The sequence below is a fragment of the Cucurbita moschata genome, unplaced genomic scaffold (genome assembly GCF_002738365.1).
Source record: "Cucurbita moschata cultivar Rifu unplaced genomic scaffold, Cmos_1.0 Cmo_Scf00007, whole genome shotgun sequence".
Classification (NCBI taxonomy): Eukaryota; Viridiplantae; Streptophyta; class Magnoliopsida; order Cucurbitales; family Cucurbitaceae; genus Cucurbita; species Cucurbita moschata.
The window spans coordinates 436,385-458,111 of record NW_019268523.1 but is presented as its reverse complement, the minus strand read 5'-3'; the positions used below and the strand labels follow the sequence as shown (position 1 = coordinate 458,111).

The 21,727-nt window shown below is 36.2% G+C and overlaps 2 protein-coding genes and 1 long non-coding RNA gene across 12 annotated transcripts in view; 2 read left to right on the top strand and 1 right to left on the bottom strand.

Moving 5' to 3' along the window:
- The first annotated feature begins 643 nt into the window (after positions 1-643).
- The window catches only part of LOC111444814 (protoporphyrinogen oxidase, chloroplastic/mitochondrial), a 27,418-nt gene continuing 6,334 nt past the window's right edge, over positions 644-21,727 (top strand). For 2 of the 8 annotated variants that reach the window (XM_023082884.1, XM_023082877.1), the window contains exons 1-5: positions 19,737-19,865; positions 20,185-20,224; positions 21,117-21,252; positions 21,377-21,442; positions 21,557-21,607. In XM_023082884.1, the coding sequence (XP_022938652.1) occupies positions 19,835-19,865; positions 20,185-20,224; positions 21,117-21,252; positions 21,377-21,442; positions 21,557-21,607 (324 nt within the window). In that variant the 5' untranslated portion in view covers positions 19,737-19,834. Of the gene's footprint in view, positions 775-816; positions 923-1,110; positions 1,151-19,736; positions 19,866-19,928; positions 19,997-20,184; positions 20,225-21,116; positions 21,253-21,376; positions 21,443-21,556; positions 21,608-21,727 lie in introns of those variants that run through there. The other 6 variants (XM_023082876.1, XM_023082879.1, XM_023082880.1 and 3 more) reach the window with 6 other exon arrangements.
- LOC111444838 lies at positions 2,422-8,847 on the top strand. 2 transcript variants are annotated; one of them, XR_002710747.1, is made up of 3 exons: positions 2,422-2,436; positions 2,474-2,886; positions 8,490-8,847. It is a non-coding gene; the product is annotated as an uncharacterized LOC111444838 (long non-coding RNA). The 2 variants fall into 2 exon arrangements; XR_002710748.1 differs by having other exon boundaries at positions 8,481-8,847.
- Positions 13,209-18,816, bottom strand: LOC111444821 (COP9 signalosome complex subunit 3-like). Of its 2 annotated transcripts, none has more exons than XM_023082894.1 (11): positions 18,552-18,816; positions 18,002-18,117; positions 17,662-17,905; positions 15,657-15,714; positions 15,468-15,557; positions 15,048-15,113; positions 14,321-14,410; positions 14,003-14,161; positions 13,805-13,926; positions 13,463-13,535; positions 13,209-13,395 (listed from the first exon to the last, which is right to left on the bottom strand). In XM_023082894.1, exons 1-11 carry the CDS (start codon positions 18,734-18,736, stop codon positions 13,327-13,329), a joined length of 1,272 nt encoding a protein of 423 aa, XP_022938662.1. In that variant the 5' UTR covers positions 18,737-18,816; the 3' UTR covers positions 13,209-13,326. The 2 variants fall into 2 exon arrangements, with proteins under 2 accessions (XP_022938662.1, XP_022938663.1); XM_023082895.1 differs by lacking the exon at positions 18,552-18,816 and adding an exon at positions 18,218-18,273 and having other exon boundaries at positions 18,002-18,186.

Below are 21,727 nucleotides of genomic sequence, written 5' to 3'. Positions count from 1 at the left end.
CATTTGGAACTGAGCCCAAGTCATATGGCACATTAATATTGACGTCAATGGACCATTAATATTGACGTAAACGGCCCATTAATATTGACGTCAACTGCACATTAATATTGACGTCAACGGCCCATTAATATTGACGTCTTCGGCCCATTCCATTATATTACCGTCAACGGCCCATCCCAATTAGTCAAAGGCCCATTTAAATTGACAACAACGGCCCATTATTATTGACTTCAACGCCCCATTAATATTGACGTCTAATGGCCGATTAATATTGACGTCAACGGCCCATCCCAATTATATTGACGTCAAAGGCCCATTAAAATTGACATTAACGGCCCATTGATATTGAAGTCGACGGCCCATTAATATTGACGTCTGCGGCCCATTCCATTAATATTTACGTCAACGGCCCATCCCAATTATATTGACGTCAATGGCCCATGAATATTGACGTCAATGGCCCATTAATATTGACAACAGCAGCCCATTAATTTGACGTCTTCGGCCCATCCATTAATATTGACGTCATAGGCCCATCCCATTTATATTGCATCAATGGTCTATTAATATTGACGTCGATAATCCATTAACATCAATGGCCCATTCGAAAGAAACCGGCGGCATTTCCGGTGTACTATACAGTTTATCTCTTATTTTGTTTCCCAAGTTTCACATGGAGGATTCTGAAGAACTTTGACAGGGCATCAGCTTAACCAAGCTACACAGACATGGCCTCGCCAGCCAAACAAGACCAGCGAAGTCTCTCTCTCTCTCTCTCTCTCTCTCTCTCTCTCTCTCTCTCTCTCTCTCTCTCTATCTCGCTAAGCACATCCTCACTTGATTGCATTGATCAACGAGAAACTAATCATTTTTGTAATTATCGTCATTCTGTAATTGGATTGTACTATGAAGTCCTCACAATGTAACTATCAGCAACTTTCTTGCAATACGAGTCTGCAGCAATTTTCCTTTTCTCCTCAAAATATCTTTCACAAGTTTTGTAAATACGTTTTGTTAGCAGTTTCTGTAGCTATGTAGATCATGCTTTCCTTTTTGAGCTAAATTTTGCTGGATATAGCTTAATTCTTTGCATCTTCTTCGATTTTGTAGCCTCCAGAAAAAGGGTGGCTGTTGTCGGCGCTGGTGTTAGGGTGTATGTTGTTATCTCCCATATCCTACTTTTTTCTAGCTTCTGCTTATGGGGCGGTGTTCTTAGTGATGAGGCACTGAAATAAAGTTTATGTACTAATTTTTGAGTTGGGTAATGATAGTTCGATAATTTAATTGCATTTATGTTTATGAAGATTTAGTTTGATGGAAGTTTATAGTGTTGTCTATTTGTCTTTGTTTGGTTTTTTTAGATCAGTATTTTTCACTTAAAATACTGGCTCTGGTTTTTAGTTATGGCTTCAAATTCAAATGTAATTTTCTTTCATCTGGCCAGTACTTGAAGTGAGAGGGTCAAGTACGTAAGCGTCAATCTCTGAATGTTGCAGCCTGCTTCACGAGTCCAAGATTGTTGTTCTGGTATAACACACAATCCATAACTCATATAAAAAAAAATAGAAGCATTTAGGCAATAGATCGACAAGCCCATATCTAACAAACCAAGCTCTCTTCAATGCATGCACATACCATGTAATGTAACTAGACCATCTGAAGTGATAACATAGTGAAATAATTCTTACACTTTCAAATTTCTCCCTGTTTGTTTGAAAAACAGTGCCTAGTTCGTCAACATTTCCCGTGCCGTAACTTTTTGCCAATTCAATGCAGGGCTGTAAAAGAAGAAACAGACAATAAGTAAAAACAGCATAACACATCACAAGAGGGAGGGAAGGAGGTAGAATTGAAGGGGAAGATTTATGTTAAAAAATAGGTTTTACCTAAAACCACATTCATTAGAGTCCCTCCCCATTTCCACTTGAGTAATTTGCTTATAAAATAGCCTTCCACAAGCTTGCCTATATATAGCCTTGTGCCACGATTCCCACTGCCATTCTTTGCTTGACGATCTCCCTTGCCGACGATCTCCCATCAAACCCTCCCTTGCCTTCAAACCCTCCCTTGCCGACGATCTCCCTTCAAACCCTCTCTTGCCTTCAAACCCTCCCTTGCCGACGATCTCCCTTCAAACCCTCCCTTGCCTTCAAACCCTCCCTTGCCGACGATCTCCCTTCAAACCCTCTCTTGCCTTCAAACCCTCCCTTGCCGACGATCTCCCTTCAAACCCTCTCTTGCCTTCAAACCCTCCCTTGCCGACGATCTCCCTTCAAACCCTCTCTTGCCTTCAAACCCTCCCTTGCCGACGATCTCCCTTCAAACCCTCTCTTGCCTTCAAACCCTCCCTTGCCGACGATCTCCCTTCAAACCCTCCCTTGCCTTCAAACCCTCCCTTGCCGACGATCTCTCTTGACAATTGAAAAAGACTGATTTGTCATTTCTTGGAAACTTTTTTGTTTTCAGACGGAAGACGCCATTCTTTGCTCCAAACCCTCCCTTGCCAACCATTCTTCTGCTACAAACCCTCCCTTGCTAATTGTCAATGTCGGCTAGGCGTTGGTTATCTATAGTTAGGTCAATCAACGTTATAGCTGGAGCAGCCATACTTACGGGCGCATCGAATTACACGTTGCATCCTGGCGAGGCCGGGATAATATTTAGAAAATTTGGCGGAACGCCCAAGGAGGAGGGATGCACTTCTCAATCCATTGGATTGATGAAATTCGTATTGTGGATATGACTTGTCGTCCACAGACGATCACGCTCCAATGCTTTTTACAGAATTTACAGTCGGCGACCGTGACAGTAACAATTCTCTATCGACCTGATCTCTCTCTCCTAGTAGAGATGACAAGAAAACTAGGATTCGATTATTACACAGAGGTGACTAAATTTTTTTTTTTTATTATTTTTATTTTGAGAGGTACACCAATATCATTTTTATTCATCATTTTTTTTTTGTTGTTAGATGATGAGTTCTATTGCGTTCGAAAAGGTTCATAATATAATGTCCAAATCAACTGCGTTTGAATTATCAAACAACGCATCCTGTATTTCACATGACATCTCTCGAACCCTTTCAGAAACAGCAAAGGAAGGTGGTGTCATTTTAGAAAATTTATCCATCGTAAAATTCAAATTTAGTAGTCAATTTTCGGACAGGAATAGAAGATTATCATGCTTGGGAGCAAAATCACTTGCTGAGATCTCTGCTCGGACTGAGACCTCTGCTCGGAAAGCCAAAAAGGCCGAGATGAGCCCGGAAGAAGCTGAGACCTCTGCTCGGAAAGCCAAAAAGGCCGAGATGAGCCCGGAAGAAGCTGAGACCTCTGCTCGGAAAGCCAAAAAGGCCGAGATGAGCCCGGAAGAAGCTGAGACCTCTGCTCAGAAAGACAAAAAGGCCGCTCGAAAAGCCAAAAAGGCCGAGATGAGCCCGGAAGAAGCTGAGACCTCTGCTCAGAAAGACAAAAAGGCCGAGACGAGCAAAACACTGTTGGCTTGGTTGCTTGTTTATGAAGCCCATGAAAAGTTAGGGGGTAAGAGTGCATTTTTAAACGGTGATTTTTTGTTTTTTTTTTTTTGTCTATATGGTTTTTTGTTATCAGTTTTTTTTTGTAATGTTCTTGTGTACTTCGTGAAAAGGTAAGGGTAAGGGTAAGGGTGTACTTTATGAAGAATTAGGGGTGTACTTTATGAAGAATTAGGGGTATACTTTATGAATGAAGAATTAGGGGTATACTTTATGAATGAAGAATTAGGGGTATACTTTATGAATGAAGAATTAGGGGTATACTTTATGAATGATGAATTAGGGGTATACTTTATGAATGATGAATTAGGGGTATACTTTACGATGAATTAGGGGTATACTTTACGAAGAATTAGGGGTATACTTTACGAAGAATTAGGGGTATACTTTACGAAGAATTAGGGGTATACTTTACGAAGAATTAGGGGTATACTTTACGAAGAATTAGGGATATTAAAGCTTTTTTCCCTCACTTGCATCACACTTCCATTCCCCGGAGTCTAAACACCTGAAGATATTCATCCCATTGCGTTTCTCTTTGATCTCCTTGACCAGTCATGCAAGCAGCTCGATCTGGAACAATGCGTTCTGCAGTTCTTGCGAGCCTTACACAGGTGGCTTATTGGTGATTGATGGGGGAGGACAAACAAGATTTTTCAACACATTCAAAGCTGCCTGAATGATCTGCAAAGACTTTTAGGTATCAAGCTAAAACCATTGGATGACCCAAACTCATACTTTCTGCATCCAAAATGACAGCTACAAAATCCCCATTGTCGTTTAGAGTCACTCTTGAATGGAATCAATCTCCGGATGAACTTTAAAATATGGACCTGTTTTTTAGATTAATTGCCTTCCAAAAACAACAAATATGTCAATTTTTCCCTTAGTTGAATGAGAGATACGAATTAAGCAGCCTGAGAGATACGAATTAAGCTGGCTGGCTGCTGGGGCTTTGAACCTTTTAACCTGCTAAATTTTGGACTTTGACTTTGACGTGTTTACAACCAATATATCGTTTTTTCGATAATTCATTTTCAATCTATTATCGGAAGAATCAGACTTAGTGTCTTATTCACTTAATCATATTTGAATTAATAATTGATTAATATTATCAATATGAAGAGTTCATGTTTGAACTCCAATTGACACGAAATTAACTGGGACAAAATAAACATAGACATAAGGGCCGATGATATTAATTAGGACAAAATAAACATAGACCATAAAAGGGCAGATGATAAGAGCTTGTATATACCTCCTGCTAGAATATCTCAGAGTATATATCATTTGCTCAAACAAACAGAAATCCAGAGGTACCCAGAAAGGGACAGAAGAAAAGAAACCAATAACTTGAATTACAGAAGCAGTAAACTACAAGGGACCATCGTCCAGATGCTGATGAGCACAATTATGAAAAAAATTGAATTTCGTTCTTGCTTTTCACCCATTCAACAATAAAACAGAAATTTTCCAAGGATACCTGGCTCGGCAGACCCGAATCCAACCCCCTCCCAATCACATATACACAGAAAAGGCTACTTTGGAAGAGACAAGAACTGCTTCATTACTTGCAGATTTCACAGCAGCTATCTCCTCTAAGCGTTTCCACTTAGCCTCGCGCTTAGATTTCGTATCCTTCTCATGTGTCTCTTCTTCTTGAAATTTGAGCAAACATTCCTCAAACAGCTCAGGGTCAGCATCCAAGAAGATCTTTCGGACGTTTTGTGTCAAGTTTTGTACAGCCTGGTTCCAATGGTTTCTTGAATTTCTCTCCAGCGCAGGAAATATAATCAGCAAAATCAGGTTCTGTTTGATTAGGTTCTCGATGTGACTATTGTTCCATAAAAACAGAGTCCTTTCAGCCACCTGAAAATGAACAAGATAAACATGGTACAGCATGAGACAAGGAATCTAGAAGAAGATTAATTTCTTTCTACTTGAATAAATAAACAAATAATCCTCCAAAATTATTCCAACAACAGCTATATTTAAACGGTACCTGTGAGACTACATGGATAATCACACTAATCTAACAAGGATACATCTCTAGATCACAGGTTATCAAAATATTTGTCAGTAACATCCCTGTTTCGGAAAGTGCAATTATGCAACCACAAGGGGAAGTGAGCTAGTTCAATGCACCCTAAGCACCTTTCTGCCTAAGCTTCAACCATTTAGGACGTAAAAGAACCACGGGAGAGAACTTTTAGGATGACAAGATAATCACTCTCTGACTAATGTTAAAGCCTTAAACAAGGCCTTCATTTCTTTTGGTCCTTGCGCTATAAGTTCCATTTTGATCCATAACTTTCAAGCTTTTTAGACCCTAAATTTCGAGTAAAAAATTATTTTAGCAAATTGCTTGTTCACCGAAATGATGAAAAATGTTTGGAGACTATAATAAAGTTTAGGGACTAAGATAGCGTGTTTAAAGTTTAAATGACAAAAGAACCGGCATGAAAGTTTAAAGACAAAAATAGAAATTGAACTTCCATGAATGAAGGCTCTAAAACTTAATATTATTGTCTTTTCGCATATTTAATATTATTCGTCTTTTCACATATTGTCTAACTCGTCTAATTAAGGCTCATGTTCTTTTCCTAGCACCTTGCACTTAAGCTCCAAAGAGCTAATGTTCCCTCTAAAGTGTGATTATCAAAAAAGTAAACTCGTACACTAAACTGCACCAAAATAGTCAGGCTGAATCCTAAAGAATGATAAAAATGATTTTAGAAATGGTAATCTGATAAGCATACTAACGGTGTCAAAAATATTAGGCAACAATTCTTTGGAGCACTTTTGTTATCCACATGTCATATGTGTACTAAACTTGTGTGTTTTTATATATTTATCTGTTAGGATGGAAACAGAGTGCTTTACTATACGTGTACATGTGTACATATACCCATGTTGACATTAAAAGCGTAGCCTACAGCAATCAAATAACCACATGGATTATATCAATATGGATACTTGGAAAGTCGGCATCCTTTAGGAATGCATTACAATATTGATGTAGGGGCAAAACTAGACGATATGATAACATGAAATTACATAACATCAAGAGCCCAAGTTCAGAGTATGCATTGCAAGAAGAGACAAAAAATACAAAGAAATGAAACAATGAAGCAAACATTTATTTAAGAATAAAAACTGGTTGAATTTAACTCAGCGTAATCGAATACTAAAATCTTCTCGTCATCTCTACCACAGCAAAGACATCAGGTCGATACAAAATCTTCATTGTCACCGTAACCTATAACTTCATCATGTTACCGAACCCTTTATGTTTTTGTTTGCATTTCTTGATTTTATGGACTAGCTGCGTCGTGTTGTTATGTCAATTAAGACTAATCCTTAGAAAATTGATATGTCTCCCACAACTCCTAAAAACAGAATCAATTTAGACACATTTTTTATTTTGGCAGTTCGGTTCAGCTCTAAAGTTTTTGGTTTCATGTTTCACAACTCATATTTTATTGAGTCAAAATAGAAGAAAAAACAAAAAAGAATAGAAGTCAAAATTCTTAAAAAACAAAAACTCAAATTAAAAATGAACCCAAAAACAAAAAACCAGATAAAAAATAATAATAATAAAATAAAATAAAGTTAGTCATTGATATGCGTAAGCTATCCATCAAACTAGTTCTTCTAAATCACAGGATATTATACATAGTTCTTCACAGGATATTATACATCTTCAAACTTGGGCATGTTTGATGCTCTTCCTTCCTCATCCACTACGCGGTGGCATCATCTTCAGATCCATAAAACGGTTTGAATTCCATACGTATTGCAACAAGGTCAGCCATCATTAATACCATGGATAGAAGAAATTCGAGTCGTGGATGTGACGGGTCGTCCCCAAACCATCACCTTGTAATGCTTCCCACGACATCTATAGTCACGGTGACGGTATCGATTCTGTACCAACGTGATGTGACTCTCATAGTAATGAGAAAAAAAATTAGGGTTACATTAGTACGTAGAGGTTAGTAATTCTTTTTATTATTATTATTATTATTGTTGTTGTTTTTTATTTTTAGAAGTTATACACTACATAGACGTGAGTAGAATTTTTTTTTTAAATATTATTATTATTATTATTATTTTTTAGAATGTATCAATGACATTTTTACTCTTTGTTTGTGTTCGAGCACCGTCCCACTCAGCCAAGATGATGGAGAGTTGCCAAAAATGGGCACTAAATAGTTTTCGAGAAAATGGTGGTAGTATCAGGACCATGAGTTATTGTTCTCAAGAAATGACCCGGTCTGGCCCATTCCTCGAAAGAAGTTTTTACGAGATCTCTATCTACCAAAAATCTATTGATGTTCCAAATACAAGGATAGTATTAGAACCCTTCGCTATTGTTCTCAATAAATGACCCGGTCTGGCCCATTCTTCGTAAGAAGTTTTTACCGGATTTCTATCTGCCAACAATCTATACAGTTTATTATTGATCTCACATAATTATCAAACAATTTATGATTGATCTCGCAGAATTATCAAACAATTTATGATTGATCTCCCAGAATTATTAACAATTTATGATTGATCTCGCAGAATTAGAATTATCCAACAATTTATGATTGATCTCGCACAATTATCGAACAATTTATGATTGATCTCGCATAATTATCAAACAATTTATTATTAATCTCGCATAATTATCAAACAATTTATCATTAATCTCACAAAATTATCAAACAATTTATCATTCCTCCAATTTATCTCACAGAATTATCAAAACAATTTATCATTGCTCTAATTTATCTCACAGAATTATCAAACAATTTATCATTGCTCTCATTTATCTCACAGAATTATCAAAACAATTTATCATTGCTCTAATTTATCTCACAGAATTATCAAACAATTTATCATTGATCTCGTAGAATTTATCCATCGTACAATTCAAATTTAGTAGTCAATTTTCGGACAGGAATAGAAGATTATCATGCTTGGGAGCAAAATCACTTGCTTGCTGAGATCTCTGCTCGGACTGAGATCTCTGCTCGGAAAGCCAAAAAGGCCGAGATGAGCCCGGAAGAAGCTGAGACCTCTGCTCAGAAAGACAAAAAGGCCGAGACGAGGAAAACACTGTTGGCTTGTTTGCTTGAGTTTATGAAGCCCATGAAAAGTTAGGGTGTAAGAGTGTATTTTTAAACGGTGATTTTTTGTTTTTTTGGTCTATATGGTTTTTTGTTATCAGTTTTTTTTGTAATGTTCTTGTGTACTTCATGAAAAGGTAAGGGTGTACTGGGTATACTTCAGGAAGAATTAGGGGTATACTTCATGAAGAATTAGGGGTGTACATGGGCATCCAACCGCCAAGATCTGCTTCGTCCTGCCCAAATGTCACTTCTTTTAGCGCATGATGAAGCAGCTCTAGCTCTTCCTTCCTCATCCACTATGGGGTGGCATCATCTCAGATCCATAAAACGGTTTGAATTTCATACGCATTGCAACAAGGTCAGCCATCATTGATACCATGGATAGAAGAAATTCGAGTCGTGGACGTGACGGGTCGTCCCCAAACCATCACCTTGTAATGCTTCCTACAACATCTATAGTCACGGTGACGGTATCGATTCTGTATCAACCTGATGTGACTCTCTTAGTAATGAGAAAAAAAATTAGGGTTACATTAGTACATAGAGGTTAGTAATTCTTTTTATTATTATTATTATTATTATTGTTGTTTTTTATTTTTAGAAGTTATACACTACATAGACGTGAGTAGAATTTTTTTTTTAAATATTATTATTATTATTATTATTTTTTAGAATGTATCAATGACATTTTTACTCTTTGTTTGTGTTCGAGCACCGTCCCACTCAGCCAAGATGATGGAGAGTTGCCAAAAATGGGCACTAAATAGTTTTCGAGAAAATGGTGGTAGTATCAGGACCATGAGTTATTGTTCTCAAGAAATGACCCGGTCTGGCCCATTCCTCGAAAGAAGTTTTTACGAGATCTCTATCTACCAAAAATCTATTGATGTTCCAAATACAAGGATAGTATTAGGACCCTTCGCTATTGTTCTCAAGAAATGACCCGACCCATTCTTCGTAAGAAGTTTTTACGGCATTTCTATCTACCAACAATCTATACAATTTATTATTGATCTCACATAATTATCAAACAATTTATGATTGATCTCCCAGAATTATTAAAAATTTATGATTGATCTCGCAGAATTATCAACAATTTATGATTGATCTCGCAGAATTAGAATTATCCAACAATTTATGATTGATCTCGCAGAATTATCAACCATTTATGATTGATCTCGCAGAATTAGAATTATCCAACAATTTATGATTGATCTCGCAGAATAAGAATTATCCAACAAATTATTATTGATCTCGCAGAATAATAATTATCCAACAATTTATGATTGATCTCGCAGAATAAGAATTATCCAACAAATTTATGATTGATCTTGCAGAATAAGAATTATCTTATTGATCTCGCAGAATTAGAATTATCCAACAATTTATGATTGATCTCGCAGAATTATCGAACAATTTATGATTGATCTCGCATAATTATCAAACAATTTATTATTAATCTCGCATAATTATCAAACAATTTATCATTAATCTCACAAAATTATCAAACAATTTATCATTCTTCTAATTTATCTCACAGAATTATCAAAACAATTTATCATTGCTCTAATTTATCTCACAAAATTATCAAACAATTTATCATTGCTCTAATTTATCTCACAGAATTATCAAAACAATTTATCGTTACTCTAATTTATCTCACAGAATTATCAAACAATTTATCATTGATCTAATTTATTTAACAGAATTATCAAACAATTTATGATTGATGTCGCAGAATTATCCAACAATTAATGATTGATCTCGCAAAATTATCCAACAATTTATCATTGATCTAATTGATCATTGATCTCACAAAATTATCAAACAATTTATCAATGCTCTAATTTATCTCGCAAAATTATCAAACAATTTATGATTGATCTAATTTATCATTAATCCCACAGAATTATCAAACAGTTTATCATTGATTTCACAAAATTATCAAACAATTTATATCTCGCAGAATTATCCAACGATCTATTATTGATATCGCAGAATTATCCAACAATTTATCATTAATTTCACAAAATTATGAAACAATTTATCATTGATCTCACAGAATTATCAAACAATTTATTATTGATCTCGTAGAATTATCCAACAATTTATCATTGATCTCGCAGAATTCTCAAACAATTTATCATTGATGTCCCAGAAGGTACTCAACGTCATAGCTGGAGTAGTCGATGTCATAGTTGAAGTAGCCGTCCGAGGATCAAATTATACTCTACGTCCTGGCGAGGCCGATATAATTTTTAAAAAGTTCGGCGGATCGCCTGAGGAGCCTGTTCGAGAAGGGACCCACTTCTTGATACCATGATTGAAGAAATTCGAGTCATGGACATGACGGGTCGTCCCCAAACCATCACCTTGCAATGTTTCCTACAGCATCTACAGTCAGTCACGGTGACGGTATCGATTCTGTATCGACGTGACTGCCTGGTAAGAACAAGTAAAAAATATTAGTGTTGGATTACTGCAAGAGATTAGTAATTCTTTTGATTATTATTATTATTATTATTATTGTTTTTTATTTTTAGGAGTGGGTAGAATTTTTCTTTTTAATTATTATTATTGTTTTTTTTAGAATGTACCGATGACATTTTTACTCTTGTTTTTATTTTCAGATGATGAAAAAACGAGCGTGGAAATACATCTCACTTGATGGAGACTTGGCCGAAATGGGATGGCTATCGAAATTGTGAGCATCAGCACGAAGGTTCCAAATCCAAGTGGTAGTATCAGAAGCCTTAGCTATTGTTCTCGAGAAATGACCCGGTCTGGCCCATTCTTCGAAAGAAGTTTTTACTGGATCCCTATCTACAAAAAATCTATGAGATAAACCGCGTTTAAATTATCAAACAATTTATCATGACCCGGTCTGACCCATTCCTCGAAGGAAATTTTTACTGATCCCTATCTACTAAAAATCTATTACCTTCGAAAAGGTTCATGTCATGATCTCCAGATCAACGTCTGATGAATTATCAAACAATTTATGATTCATCAAACAATTTATGATTCATCTCACTCACATCTCTTAAACCCTCTAGCAAAAGACTCTGAAACTCTCTCATAATTATCAAACCATTTATCACATCCTTAAAACCCTCTCTCACATTTGAAAGGTTTGAAACTCCAGACAAACCAATTATCAAACAATTTATCACATCTTTGAAACCCTCTCTCACATCTGAGAGTGGTTTGAAACTCGAGGGAAAAGGGAGTGGTATAATTTCAGAAAATCGTTGAAGTAAGGGGTTTGAAACCCTCTGTGATATAATTTCAAAAAACCAGCGAAGAAGTGGTTTGAAACCTCTAGAAGTAGTATAATTTCATAAAACCATTGATTATGCCATCTTTTCTTCTAGTCAACGCATGTATTGTGGGTAAAAAGAATGAAGTGGTTTAAAACCGTTTGTGGTATAATTTCAGAAAGTGAAGAAAGGGGTTTGAAACCTCTGAAAGTATAATTTTACAAAACCATTGATTATGCAATCTTTAAAAAGGGATTCGAAACCCTATGATTGAAACCCTATGAAAGTAGTATAATTTCAGAAAACTATTGATTATGCAATCTTTTCTTGTCTTTGTAACGCATCATTGATTGTGGGTAAATGTATGCCTTGATTTCCTTGATTAGTTTCGATTCAGAATAAGGCAGATTGTGTGTCATGGCATTCGATCTTGGAATAAAGGATTTACTTTCGATTCAGAATAAGGCAGATTGTGTGTCATGGCATTCGATCTTGGAATAAAGGATTTACTCTGGTAGAAAGTAATACTTTATATCATTATTACTTTCGATTCAGAATAAGGCAGATTGTGTGTCTCTTGGAATAAAGGATTTACTCTGGTAGAAAGTAATACTTTATATCATTATTACTTTCGATTCATAATAAGGCAGATTGTGTGTCATGGGCATTTGATCTTGGAAGGAATAAAGGATTTACTCGGAGCTCTAAAAAGAAAAAATATGCATTAGATTTTGAAATAAAAAAATAAAAAAGAAAAAACATCATCATTGTGTATTTGATCTTGGGGTAAATCCGATCTTGGAACAGAAGATTTACTCTTGCAGCTCTTAAAAAGAAAAAAACATCTTATCTCATCTTCTACTTATCTAAATCATGATTCAACAATAGGTTCATGATTTAATGTTGAAAGTGTCGCAATAGGTTTACTCTACCGTCAATTTCTATTGATGTTATTTTCTCTTCAATAGGTGCACTCTCACGTTGACATGTTTAAATTCATGTGTCCCGAAGTTCGACATGCCAAAAGAAACGGGACTTTCACATTTAGAAGTAGCAAGTGATGGTAGGAAGATACATTTAATGGTTGGTTGTGAGTTTCAAAATCCAAAATTGCTTGAAATTAACACTTTTTTTTTTTTTTTTTAATATCATGAATGAAACTAACAAAATTAGAATAAGCTAAGTCTAAATTTTCTAGATCTTTAAGAAGCTTTATCCGTGTTTATCCGTGTTCCGTTCAAAAACCGCTGAGGATTTGATCAATGTTGCAGAATATTACAAAATTAGTTTTTGAGGTAAGAGAATGGGATTACATACACTACTCACAAGGAGCAAATGACCTTGACAAGCTTTGTCTCTTTGAACTAAATCGGGCGGAAGGAAAAAGATACAAAGTGACTTTGCATAGCTCCAGTCAAATATTAAATTTTTGAGGAACAGAATCAAAGTCATCGTAATCGAATCTCTGCCTCTCTCTTCCAGCCTGAAAACAACAATTTTTTTATTGCACTTTACAATTCAAAATGAGACTTTGATTTAGAGATGCTCACCTTTGCTAGATACAGAGGATCAGATGATATATTTTCATCCATAGCAGTTAATTTCTTAGCAAGTGTCATTATCCTGTGATGAACAGAGGAAGAGAGGGGAAAAGAACAATGAAGTATGCTCAAACCTTAACCGAGTACATATTACAATATCATAAGTCAGTTCAGTCATAATTGTGATGTATATGGCAATTCAGCCAGCGCTGCTTATGCTGCTATAAAGCTCTACAACATACGATGATTTTTTTTATGAAAAGAAAATTCCAATCAACAGGACGCATTATCATGATATCATTCAATATATTTATTAATGTTTGCTTTCTCATTCAATTCCAAACATCATACCTCTGAATCGACGAGTCAATATTCTCAATCATCTTGCAGGATTTGTACTGTTCGGAATCCTCTAGAAATCTGACCATTCCATCCTTCTGATTAATCGTTGCAAAAATCTCACCGTCCTGGATCTAAAATTGTACCAAAAACTGATATTACTAGAGATGGATGCTGATTAATAGAATAATCCTGCGATTCTGAAGTTACCATTTGTAGCACATGCATTTCAGCTTCCTTAGGACGGTTGAGTTTAACAGTATTTGCTATATCTTGAAGTGAGAGGGTCATGTACGTCTGCGTCAATCTCTGAATGTTGCGCTTGTACAAAGAAGATACAGCCTGCTTTACGAGTCCAAGATTGTTGTCCTGGAATAACACAATCCATAACTCATCAAAAACACAGAAGCATTTAGGTGATACATCGACAAGCCAATATCTAACTAACCAAGGTCTCTTCACTGCATGCACATACCATGTAATGTAACTAGACCATCTGAAGTGATAACATAGTGAGATAATTCTTACACTTTCAAATTTCTCCCTGTTTGTTTGAAAAACAGTGTCTAATTCGTCAACATTTCCTGTGCCATAACTATTTGCCAATTCAATGTAGGGCTGTAAAAGAAGAAACAGACAATAAATAAAAACAGCATAACACATCACAGAGAGGGAAGGAATGAGATGGGGGAAGGGAGATACAAGTACACAGATGACAACTGGAACTGGTCGTACATTTCTTTCAACCCAAATGTATGCATGCAGTAAATTTTGACATTTTGGGAACTCATCAGTAAATTTGATTGCAAAAATGTACCGAAATAGACCAAGCACCAAACCATTCCCTCTAAAGCAATATATATATATACGTTCTCCAGAAAATTCTGCTAAGATCAATCAGAACAGGATTGTGCTCTACCTAAATATAATTTAGATAGATCAATCTAGTGCTTGATAGTCATTTTTTCAGGATTATAATAGCGAATTGCATCGTTCAAGGTACCCACCACTGAATAAGGAAAACTACCATATGGAATATTTATCCAGTCATCCTAAAAGAAAATTTCTAATTTCAAGCAAATTTGCTCATAAATTTGACAACTAAACACGAGAAAGTGATCATTGATTACAACACATCCAAAATGAGGAACATTCACATTTTGTTGAAATCAACATTAAAGAAGTGATCTTCACGTAAAAAATTACTTAATCTGTCCATGAACAAAGAGAATGTCTTCACTTGAATTTATAGTACCTGACAGAAGTTTTTTAAATTTCTCTGTGCTACTGAGGAAGTGTACTTTGGGAGACTGGATGAAAACTGCCACCAGATTCATGTATAGCCATATTAGTCTCCTTTACATCACAGGAACATATAAAGTTACTAAGTGACTAAAAGCTAAAAGTAACTAACCCATTTATGCTGCTAAGTATTGTTATGTTTAAAATTCTATATTACAAATATTAAAGATTATTTGCTCCATTAGTCAAAATCTAAAAATGACCAAACAATTTACATCCCTTGTTGAGTGCATAATTAATTGTGGTCATGGTGGAACATCTCGTATTTTCATAGTTACCAACAGAAATATGACATATACAGAGACAGTAGAGCAACTAAAAAAGGATATAAGAATATTTGTTAATGCTAAAGCAGATAGAAAGAACCCCATACTTGTCCATTATAAATGAGCGAGAGTAAAATATATTTTTTGTATGCCTCAACAGCAATAGCATTCAATGATGGCATTGGAGCAGTCACAACCTGTAAGAAAAATACGGGTAGTGGCTGTCAGATCATCTAGAAGCATGTTAAATAAATGCAAATCAATAATAAGGAAGGAGTTCCAATTAGATGGTGCACATTATGAAGAAGCTCAAGCGCTTTGTGAAATAGCTTTAGTCCTACGCATATCATCCCCCTGACACACAAGAAAAATATTATCAGAAAATCCCTATTTACAAAGAAAGACAAAATTGAATATCAGCGCATGAATGATCTCATAAAATGAAATTATGTATCGCATGTTATTAAAAGGAGAATGTCAATCAGGAGATGATAGATTTGTCACAACTTACAACGTGCTTGCTCAACATGGTTTGTTGCTTCCCAATTATATAAATGTCTTTTATAAGACAGTTAAATGGTTTTATAAATGAAGTCTCGAGAAGCCTTATTTTATCCTATTTTTTATGAGAACCCAAACCTTCATTAAAAAGGAATGGAGGTACAAGTAACAAACTAAACAAAAAGTAAATGACTGAAACAAAAGGGACCAACCAAAGCAAAATAAACATTAGACAAACGGACTCTAGTTGTTAAAAATAAAAGATAAATGATGATTACAAAATAAAAAATAAAAAAAAAAGACATAAAGGCACAAAGGTAAGCATTGAAATAGCCCAACCATTCACCTCCTAATACTCCATCACACTTTAAAAAAGATCCCCTCCCTCTCTGGTCAACGAAGTACCTATCTATCTCTCTAGATCCTGTCAAAAATGTCATCCACCATGAGAAAGAGGCACAGAGACTGGGGATTTCTTTTTTATATGAGAAACATAAAATTTTGTATTAGTGAAAAGAAGCATACAAAAGGAGAGGGAACATGACTTATCCCCACCACACCAAAGGTTAACAAAAAAGCCTCCCAATAACAATGACAGAGAATCACCCTACCTAATTCTTTTAGTAGCAAAGCTTTTAACCTTTGGCTTGCTAACCACTAAGAGAATCTATGATGGAAGTTAGTTGCAGATAAGGATCATAAAGACAGCCCCTTCCTTCCTACAAGTCCAACTCCATATAATCTTAAATTGCTTCGTAAGCAACAATGGCTTCATCAAGAATCCATCTCCCAACAGAAAAAAAAAACAAAAAAAAAAAACAAAAAAAGAAAAGAAAAGAAAGAAAGAAAGAAAAAAAGAAAAAAAGACCCCAGAAACTGAAAATAGTGAGGAGACCACTACCTCATCAGCCTAGACTTTAGCATTAATTTTATATAAGTTAGTTACCAAGCTGATGGGTCTTGAGTCTTTCACTATCATGTATTGTCCTTCTTAAAAAGAAAATAGATGTAGGTCTTATTCATAGTCGCACCACTAAAAACACTAATGTAAAGTTCATCAGAAACCTTGACCAAGTCCTCCTTATTAGTATCTTGAAGGCCTTCCCCCTTGAAACTAAACACCATACTCCTTATCTCATCCAAGAAATAAATGGGGAATTCAACATTCCCTACACACACAGAAACCGTTAGATAGCTGAATGGTCAAAAGAATAAGCTATAGACCGAGAAGCCTTTGTGGTTATGGGGTCAAACTATAGTGCCACCTATTATGTATCTTACAAGTTTCAAGACACCAATGTTGCAGGGTCGAAAGGTTGTCCTCTAAAATTAGTCAAGTTGCACATAAACTGTGCAACTACATCAAACCCGCATGAGACTACTGCAAGTCTACAACAAAAGAAAGAATACAACAAAGAGTAAATATGATACTACCTCAGAGCAGCAGAGCTATAAAAAGGTCACAATAGAAATTTTTTACTAAACGGTAGCAAACTCATTTAGCCTTAAAAAAAAAAAAAAAAAAGATCTAGATTTACTACATAATATGACTCGCATGCAACATAAAATTTCTTAACATCATAGTTCTTGCTAGAAAAGCAAACAAACTCCAGCTGAAAGCATTGACAAGGCCTTTGAGGACTTACCATATTTTCGATGCATTGTAAAATTCTTAACGATGAAAATAGAAGGAAATCAACATACATGAGGGGGGTTGGGGGTTAAGAAAGAAAATATAGCATTTGCAAAAATTAACATATAATATAACGGTTGAGAGTTTGAAGAAGAAAAGCAACTCACCCGTAATAACAATAAAGAAACAGGTCTCTTGGTTGATCAACCTCGAGAATATCATTATCCAGTATGGATCTGCCAGTTTTATAGCACTTGGCTAATAAGCAGAGAAGAAGAAAATCCGGATGTAAACTGGTTAAATGTTCTGAAGAGGTCTGGAGTTTTCTAATGGCAGTATGAAGTGGAGCTACCCCTCTAATTGGAGCCTCAAGCATAACTTGATCTTTGAACCTCTTGCAAACAGAGGCGACTGCACGATCACCATATGGTGATAATAGATGTCAAAATTCCAGACAGCAGTAATCACATATGTTAAGAATAAGGATCAATTTGCACGATGATTTACATTTTTCAGGTGCTAAACGAATCTGCTCCTGGTTGCAAGAAGAGATAAATCTTGAAATAGTCAGAATAATTGAACTGGATTGGTCTTGTGAAATTGGTACAGATGTGCATGCCTCACTGCCAATATATTTAAAGAAAACAGTATGAATCAATCTCCTTTGCATACATTTCGCCTCAAATCACACACTCGAAATCAAAGTAAGGCAGTTTCAAATAACTAGAATAGTTAGACGTCGTATACAAGATGGCTGTTGTCCCTTCGTAGAGTCCTCAATAAAGGGTAAATCCTTAACCCTTCCCCCTCTTACTAAGACTACCGAATGTTCTCGTAAATTATGGCCAATACCAGGTATATAAGCAGTGATTTCAAATCCCGAGGTTAAGCGTAACACCAATCTTGGACTTCGTCCCTTGGAACTTGTACCAAAAGAAATGACGGTTTCACAAAAGCTCTCACTGATAGGAATGAATCCTCAAAAGAAGTGTAACATAAAGAAGGCGGGACCTAATTAAAACACCCAGATAGAATAATTCAGAGAAGAAAAACTTACAGAATGAAAAGATATCCTAAAGAATGTTCGGAAGCATCAAGTTGAGCCAATGCGGAAGGTAAACGAGCGGTGTCGGCGTGAAGTAGTTCTTCTGATTGCTTGAGAAGAGTGTGGAGGCGTGAAATATCACCGGCAGTACTCGACAAGCCTTGGATTTGTGCCACGAGAACTTCAACCGTGGCCATGGTCGGGTAATTGAAGCTCGTAGCTGCAGGAGGAGTATCTTTGAGAGAAGAAATTGAGATGAAGCTTCTACTTCTCGATCAGTCCTTTCTTTCTTGTAAAGTCAGAATCCGAACGGTGAATACCAGATCGGTAGAAGAAGGGACTGCACAAGTCATAACGACCCAACTACATCTTCTGGACTCAGCGTTATGTTCGACCCAACTACATCTTCTGGACTCAGCGTTATGTTCGACCCAACTACATCTTCTGGACTCAGCGTTATGTTCGGCCCAACAAGCTGCTACATTTGGAACTGAGCCCACGTCATACGGCCCAACTGCATCTTCTGGGCTCAGCGCTATGTCCGGCCCAACAAGCTGCTACATTTTGGAACTGAGCCCAAGTCATTCGGCCCAACTGGATTTTCTGGACTCAGCGCCATGTCCGGCCCAATGATCTGCTACTTTCGGAACTGAGCCCAATTTTACGGCCCAATAAGCTGCTACATTTGGAACTGAGCCCAAGTCATATGGCCCATTAATATTGACGTCAACGGACCATTAATATTGACGTAAACGGCCCATTAATATTGACGTCAACTGCACATTAATATTGACGTCAACGGCCCATTAATATTGACGTCTGCGGCCCATTTCATTAATATTTACGTCAACGGCCCATCCCAATTATTTGACGTCAATGGCCCATGAATATTGACGTCAACGGCCCATTAATATTAACGTCAACGGCCCATTAATATTGACGTCTGCGGCCCATTCCATTAATATTTACGTCAACGGCCCATCCCAATTATTTGACGTCAATGGCCCATGAATATTGACGTCAACGGCCCATTGATATTGACAACAGCAGCCCATTAATTTGACGTCTTCGGCCCATCCATTAATATTGACGTCATAGGCCCATCCCATTTATATTGCATCAATGGCCCATTAATATTGACGTCGATAATCCATTAACATCCATGGCCCATTCGAAAGAAACCGGCGGCATTTCCTGTGTACTATACAGTTTATCTCTTATTTTGTTTCCCAAGTTTCACATGGAGGATTCTGAAGAACTTTGACAGAGCATCAGCTTAACCAAGCTACACAGACATGGCCTCGCCAGCCAAACAAGACCAGCGAGGTCTCTCTCTCTCTCTCTCTCTCTATCTCGCTAAGCACATCCTCACTTGATTGCATTGATCATCGAGAAACTAATCATTTTTGTAATTATCGTCATTCTGTAATTGGATTGTACTATGAAGTTCTCACAATGTAACTATCAGCAACTTTCTTGCTATACGAGTCTGCAGCAATTTTCCTTTTCTCCTCAAAATATCTTTCACAAGTTTTGTAAATACGTTTTGTTAGCAGTTTCTGTAGCTATGTAGATCATGCTTTCCTTTTTGAGCCAAATTTTGCTGGATATAGCTTAATTCTTTGCATCTTCTTCGATTTTGTAGTCTCCAGAAAAAGGGTGGCTGTTGTTGGCGCTGGTGTCAGGTGTGTATGTTGTTATCTCCCATATCCTACTTTTTTCTAGCTTCTGCTTATGGGGCGGTGTTGTTACTGATGAGGCACTGAAATAAAGTTTATGTACTAATTTTTGAGTTGGGTAATGATAGTTCGATAATTTAATTGCATTTATGTTTATGAAGATTTAGTTTGATGGAAGTTTATAATGTTGTCTATTTGTCCTTGTTTGGTTTTTTTAAATCAGTATTTTTCACTTAAAATACTGGCTCTGGTTTTTAGTTATGGCTTCAAATTCAAATGTAATTTTCTTTCATCTGGCCAGTACTTTTGTGGGTGAAAAGAAAATCGGTCTATACATGAGTACTGATGCATGAATTGAGAGAAGTAATGCACCACTGGAGACTGTGAGAAACCATTCAATGGATTATCCCGCAGGGACCTAAGTGTTGACTCGGAAAGTCAAAGCTGAAATCCTTTAGAATTGTGGGACGAGATGGAGAAATAGTTGATCATCTCTTCATTAGCGTTCTTTCCTTTTACAGTTGAAGGGTGGCTCTTTATTTTGATCTCTTTTGACTTGTCTCTTTGCTTACCAAAACGTATTGATGAGTGGCTGCTTGAAGCGCTCACAGGAGGTGGTTCAAAGACAAAGCTAAAATCCTTTAGAATTGTGCAATTAGATCCTTTGCTATGACATATCTGAATCCGCATAAACCAAAGAAATTTTAGGAATAGAGAGGTTCTGGAATGAGATGGAATATCAATGCTTCAAAAAATTCCTGAAAGCTCTCACGTGATTCCATTGTTTTGTTCTTTTTCAATAATATTGTTTCTCAGTAATTTGATCATTTCTTTGTCCTGCGTAAACTCAGTATCCTCCAGTGAGACTGACTTTGATTTTGTGTGTATCATGGTTAAGTGGGCTCGCTGCAGCCTACAAATTGAAATCGCATGGCTTCAGTGTTACGGTGCTTGAAGCAGATGGAAGAGCTGGAGGAAAGCTAAGAAGCGTCTCATACAATGGACTTATCTGGGATGAAGGAGCCAATACAATGGCAAGCTTCCTTGACAATAATTTGACTAGCATTTTTCTTCACTAGGGCTTATCTTCAATTTTTTGAACTATCTCAAAATTTTCTACACTTGAATTAGCTGAACTATTTTCTTGAGTCTATGTAGACTGAAAGTGAACCAGAGGTCCAGTGCTTATTTGATGATCTTGGACTTCGAGAGAAACAACAATTTGTAATAGTTACTTCTTTCTTTTTTTATGATAGAATTTAATTTTCCATTTTGTACATGCATGGAAATCATTGAGTGGAATGTATGTAATTAGATTTATTGTTTTCCCTCATCCAGCCAATTTCTCAAAGCAAACGATACATAGTGAGGAATGGTCTGCCAGTACTGGTAAGTCCTTGCTTTTGTGCTTCTAATAAATAAATTAGGTATATCATGAGTTCTTCTTCTTCTTCTTCTTCTTTTTTTTTTTTTTTTTTTTTTTTTTTTTTTTTTTTTTTTTTTTTTTTT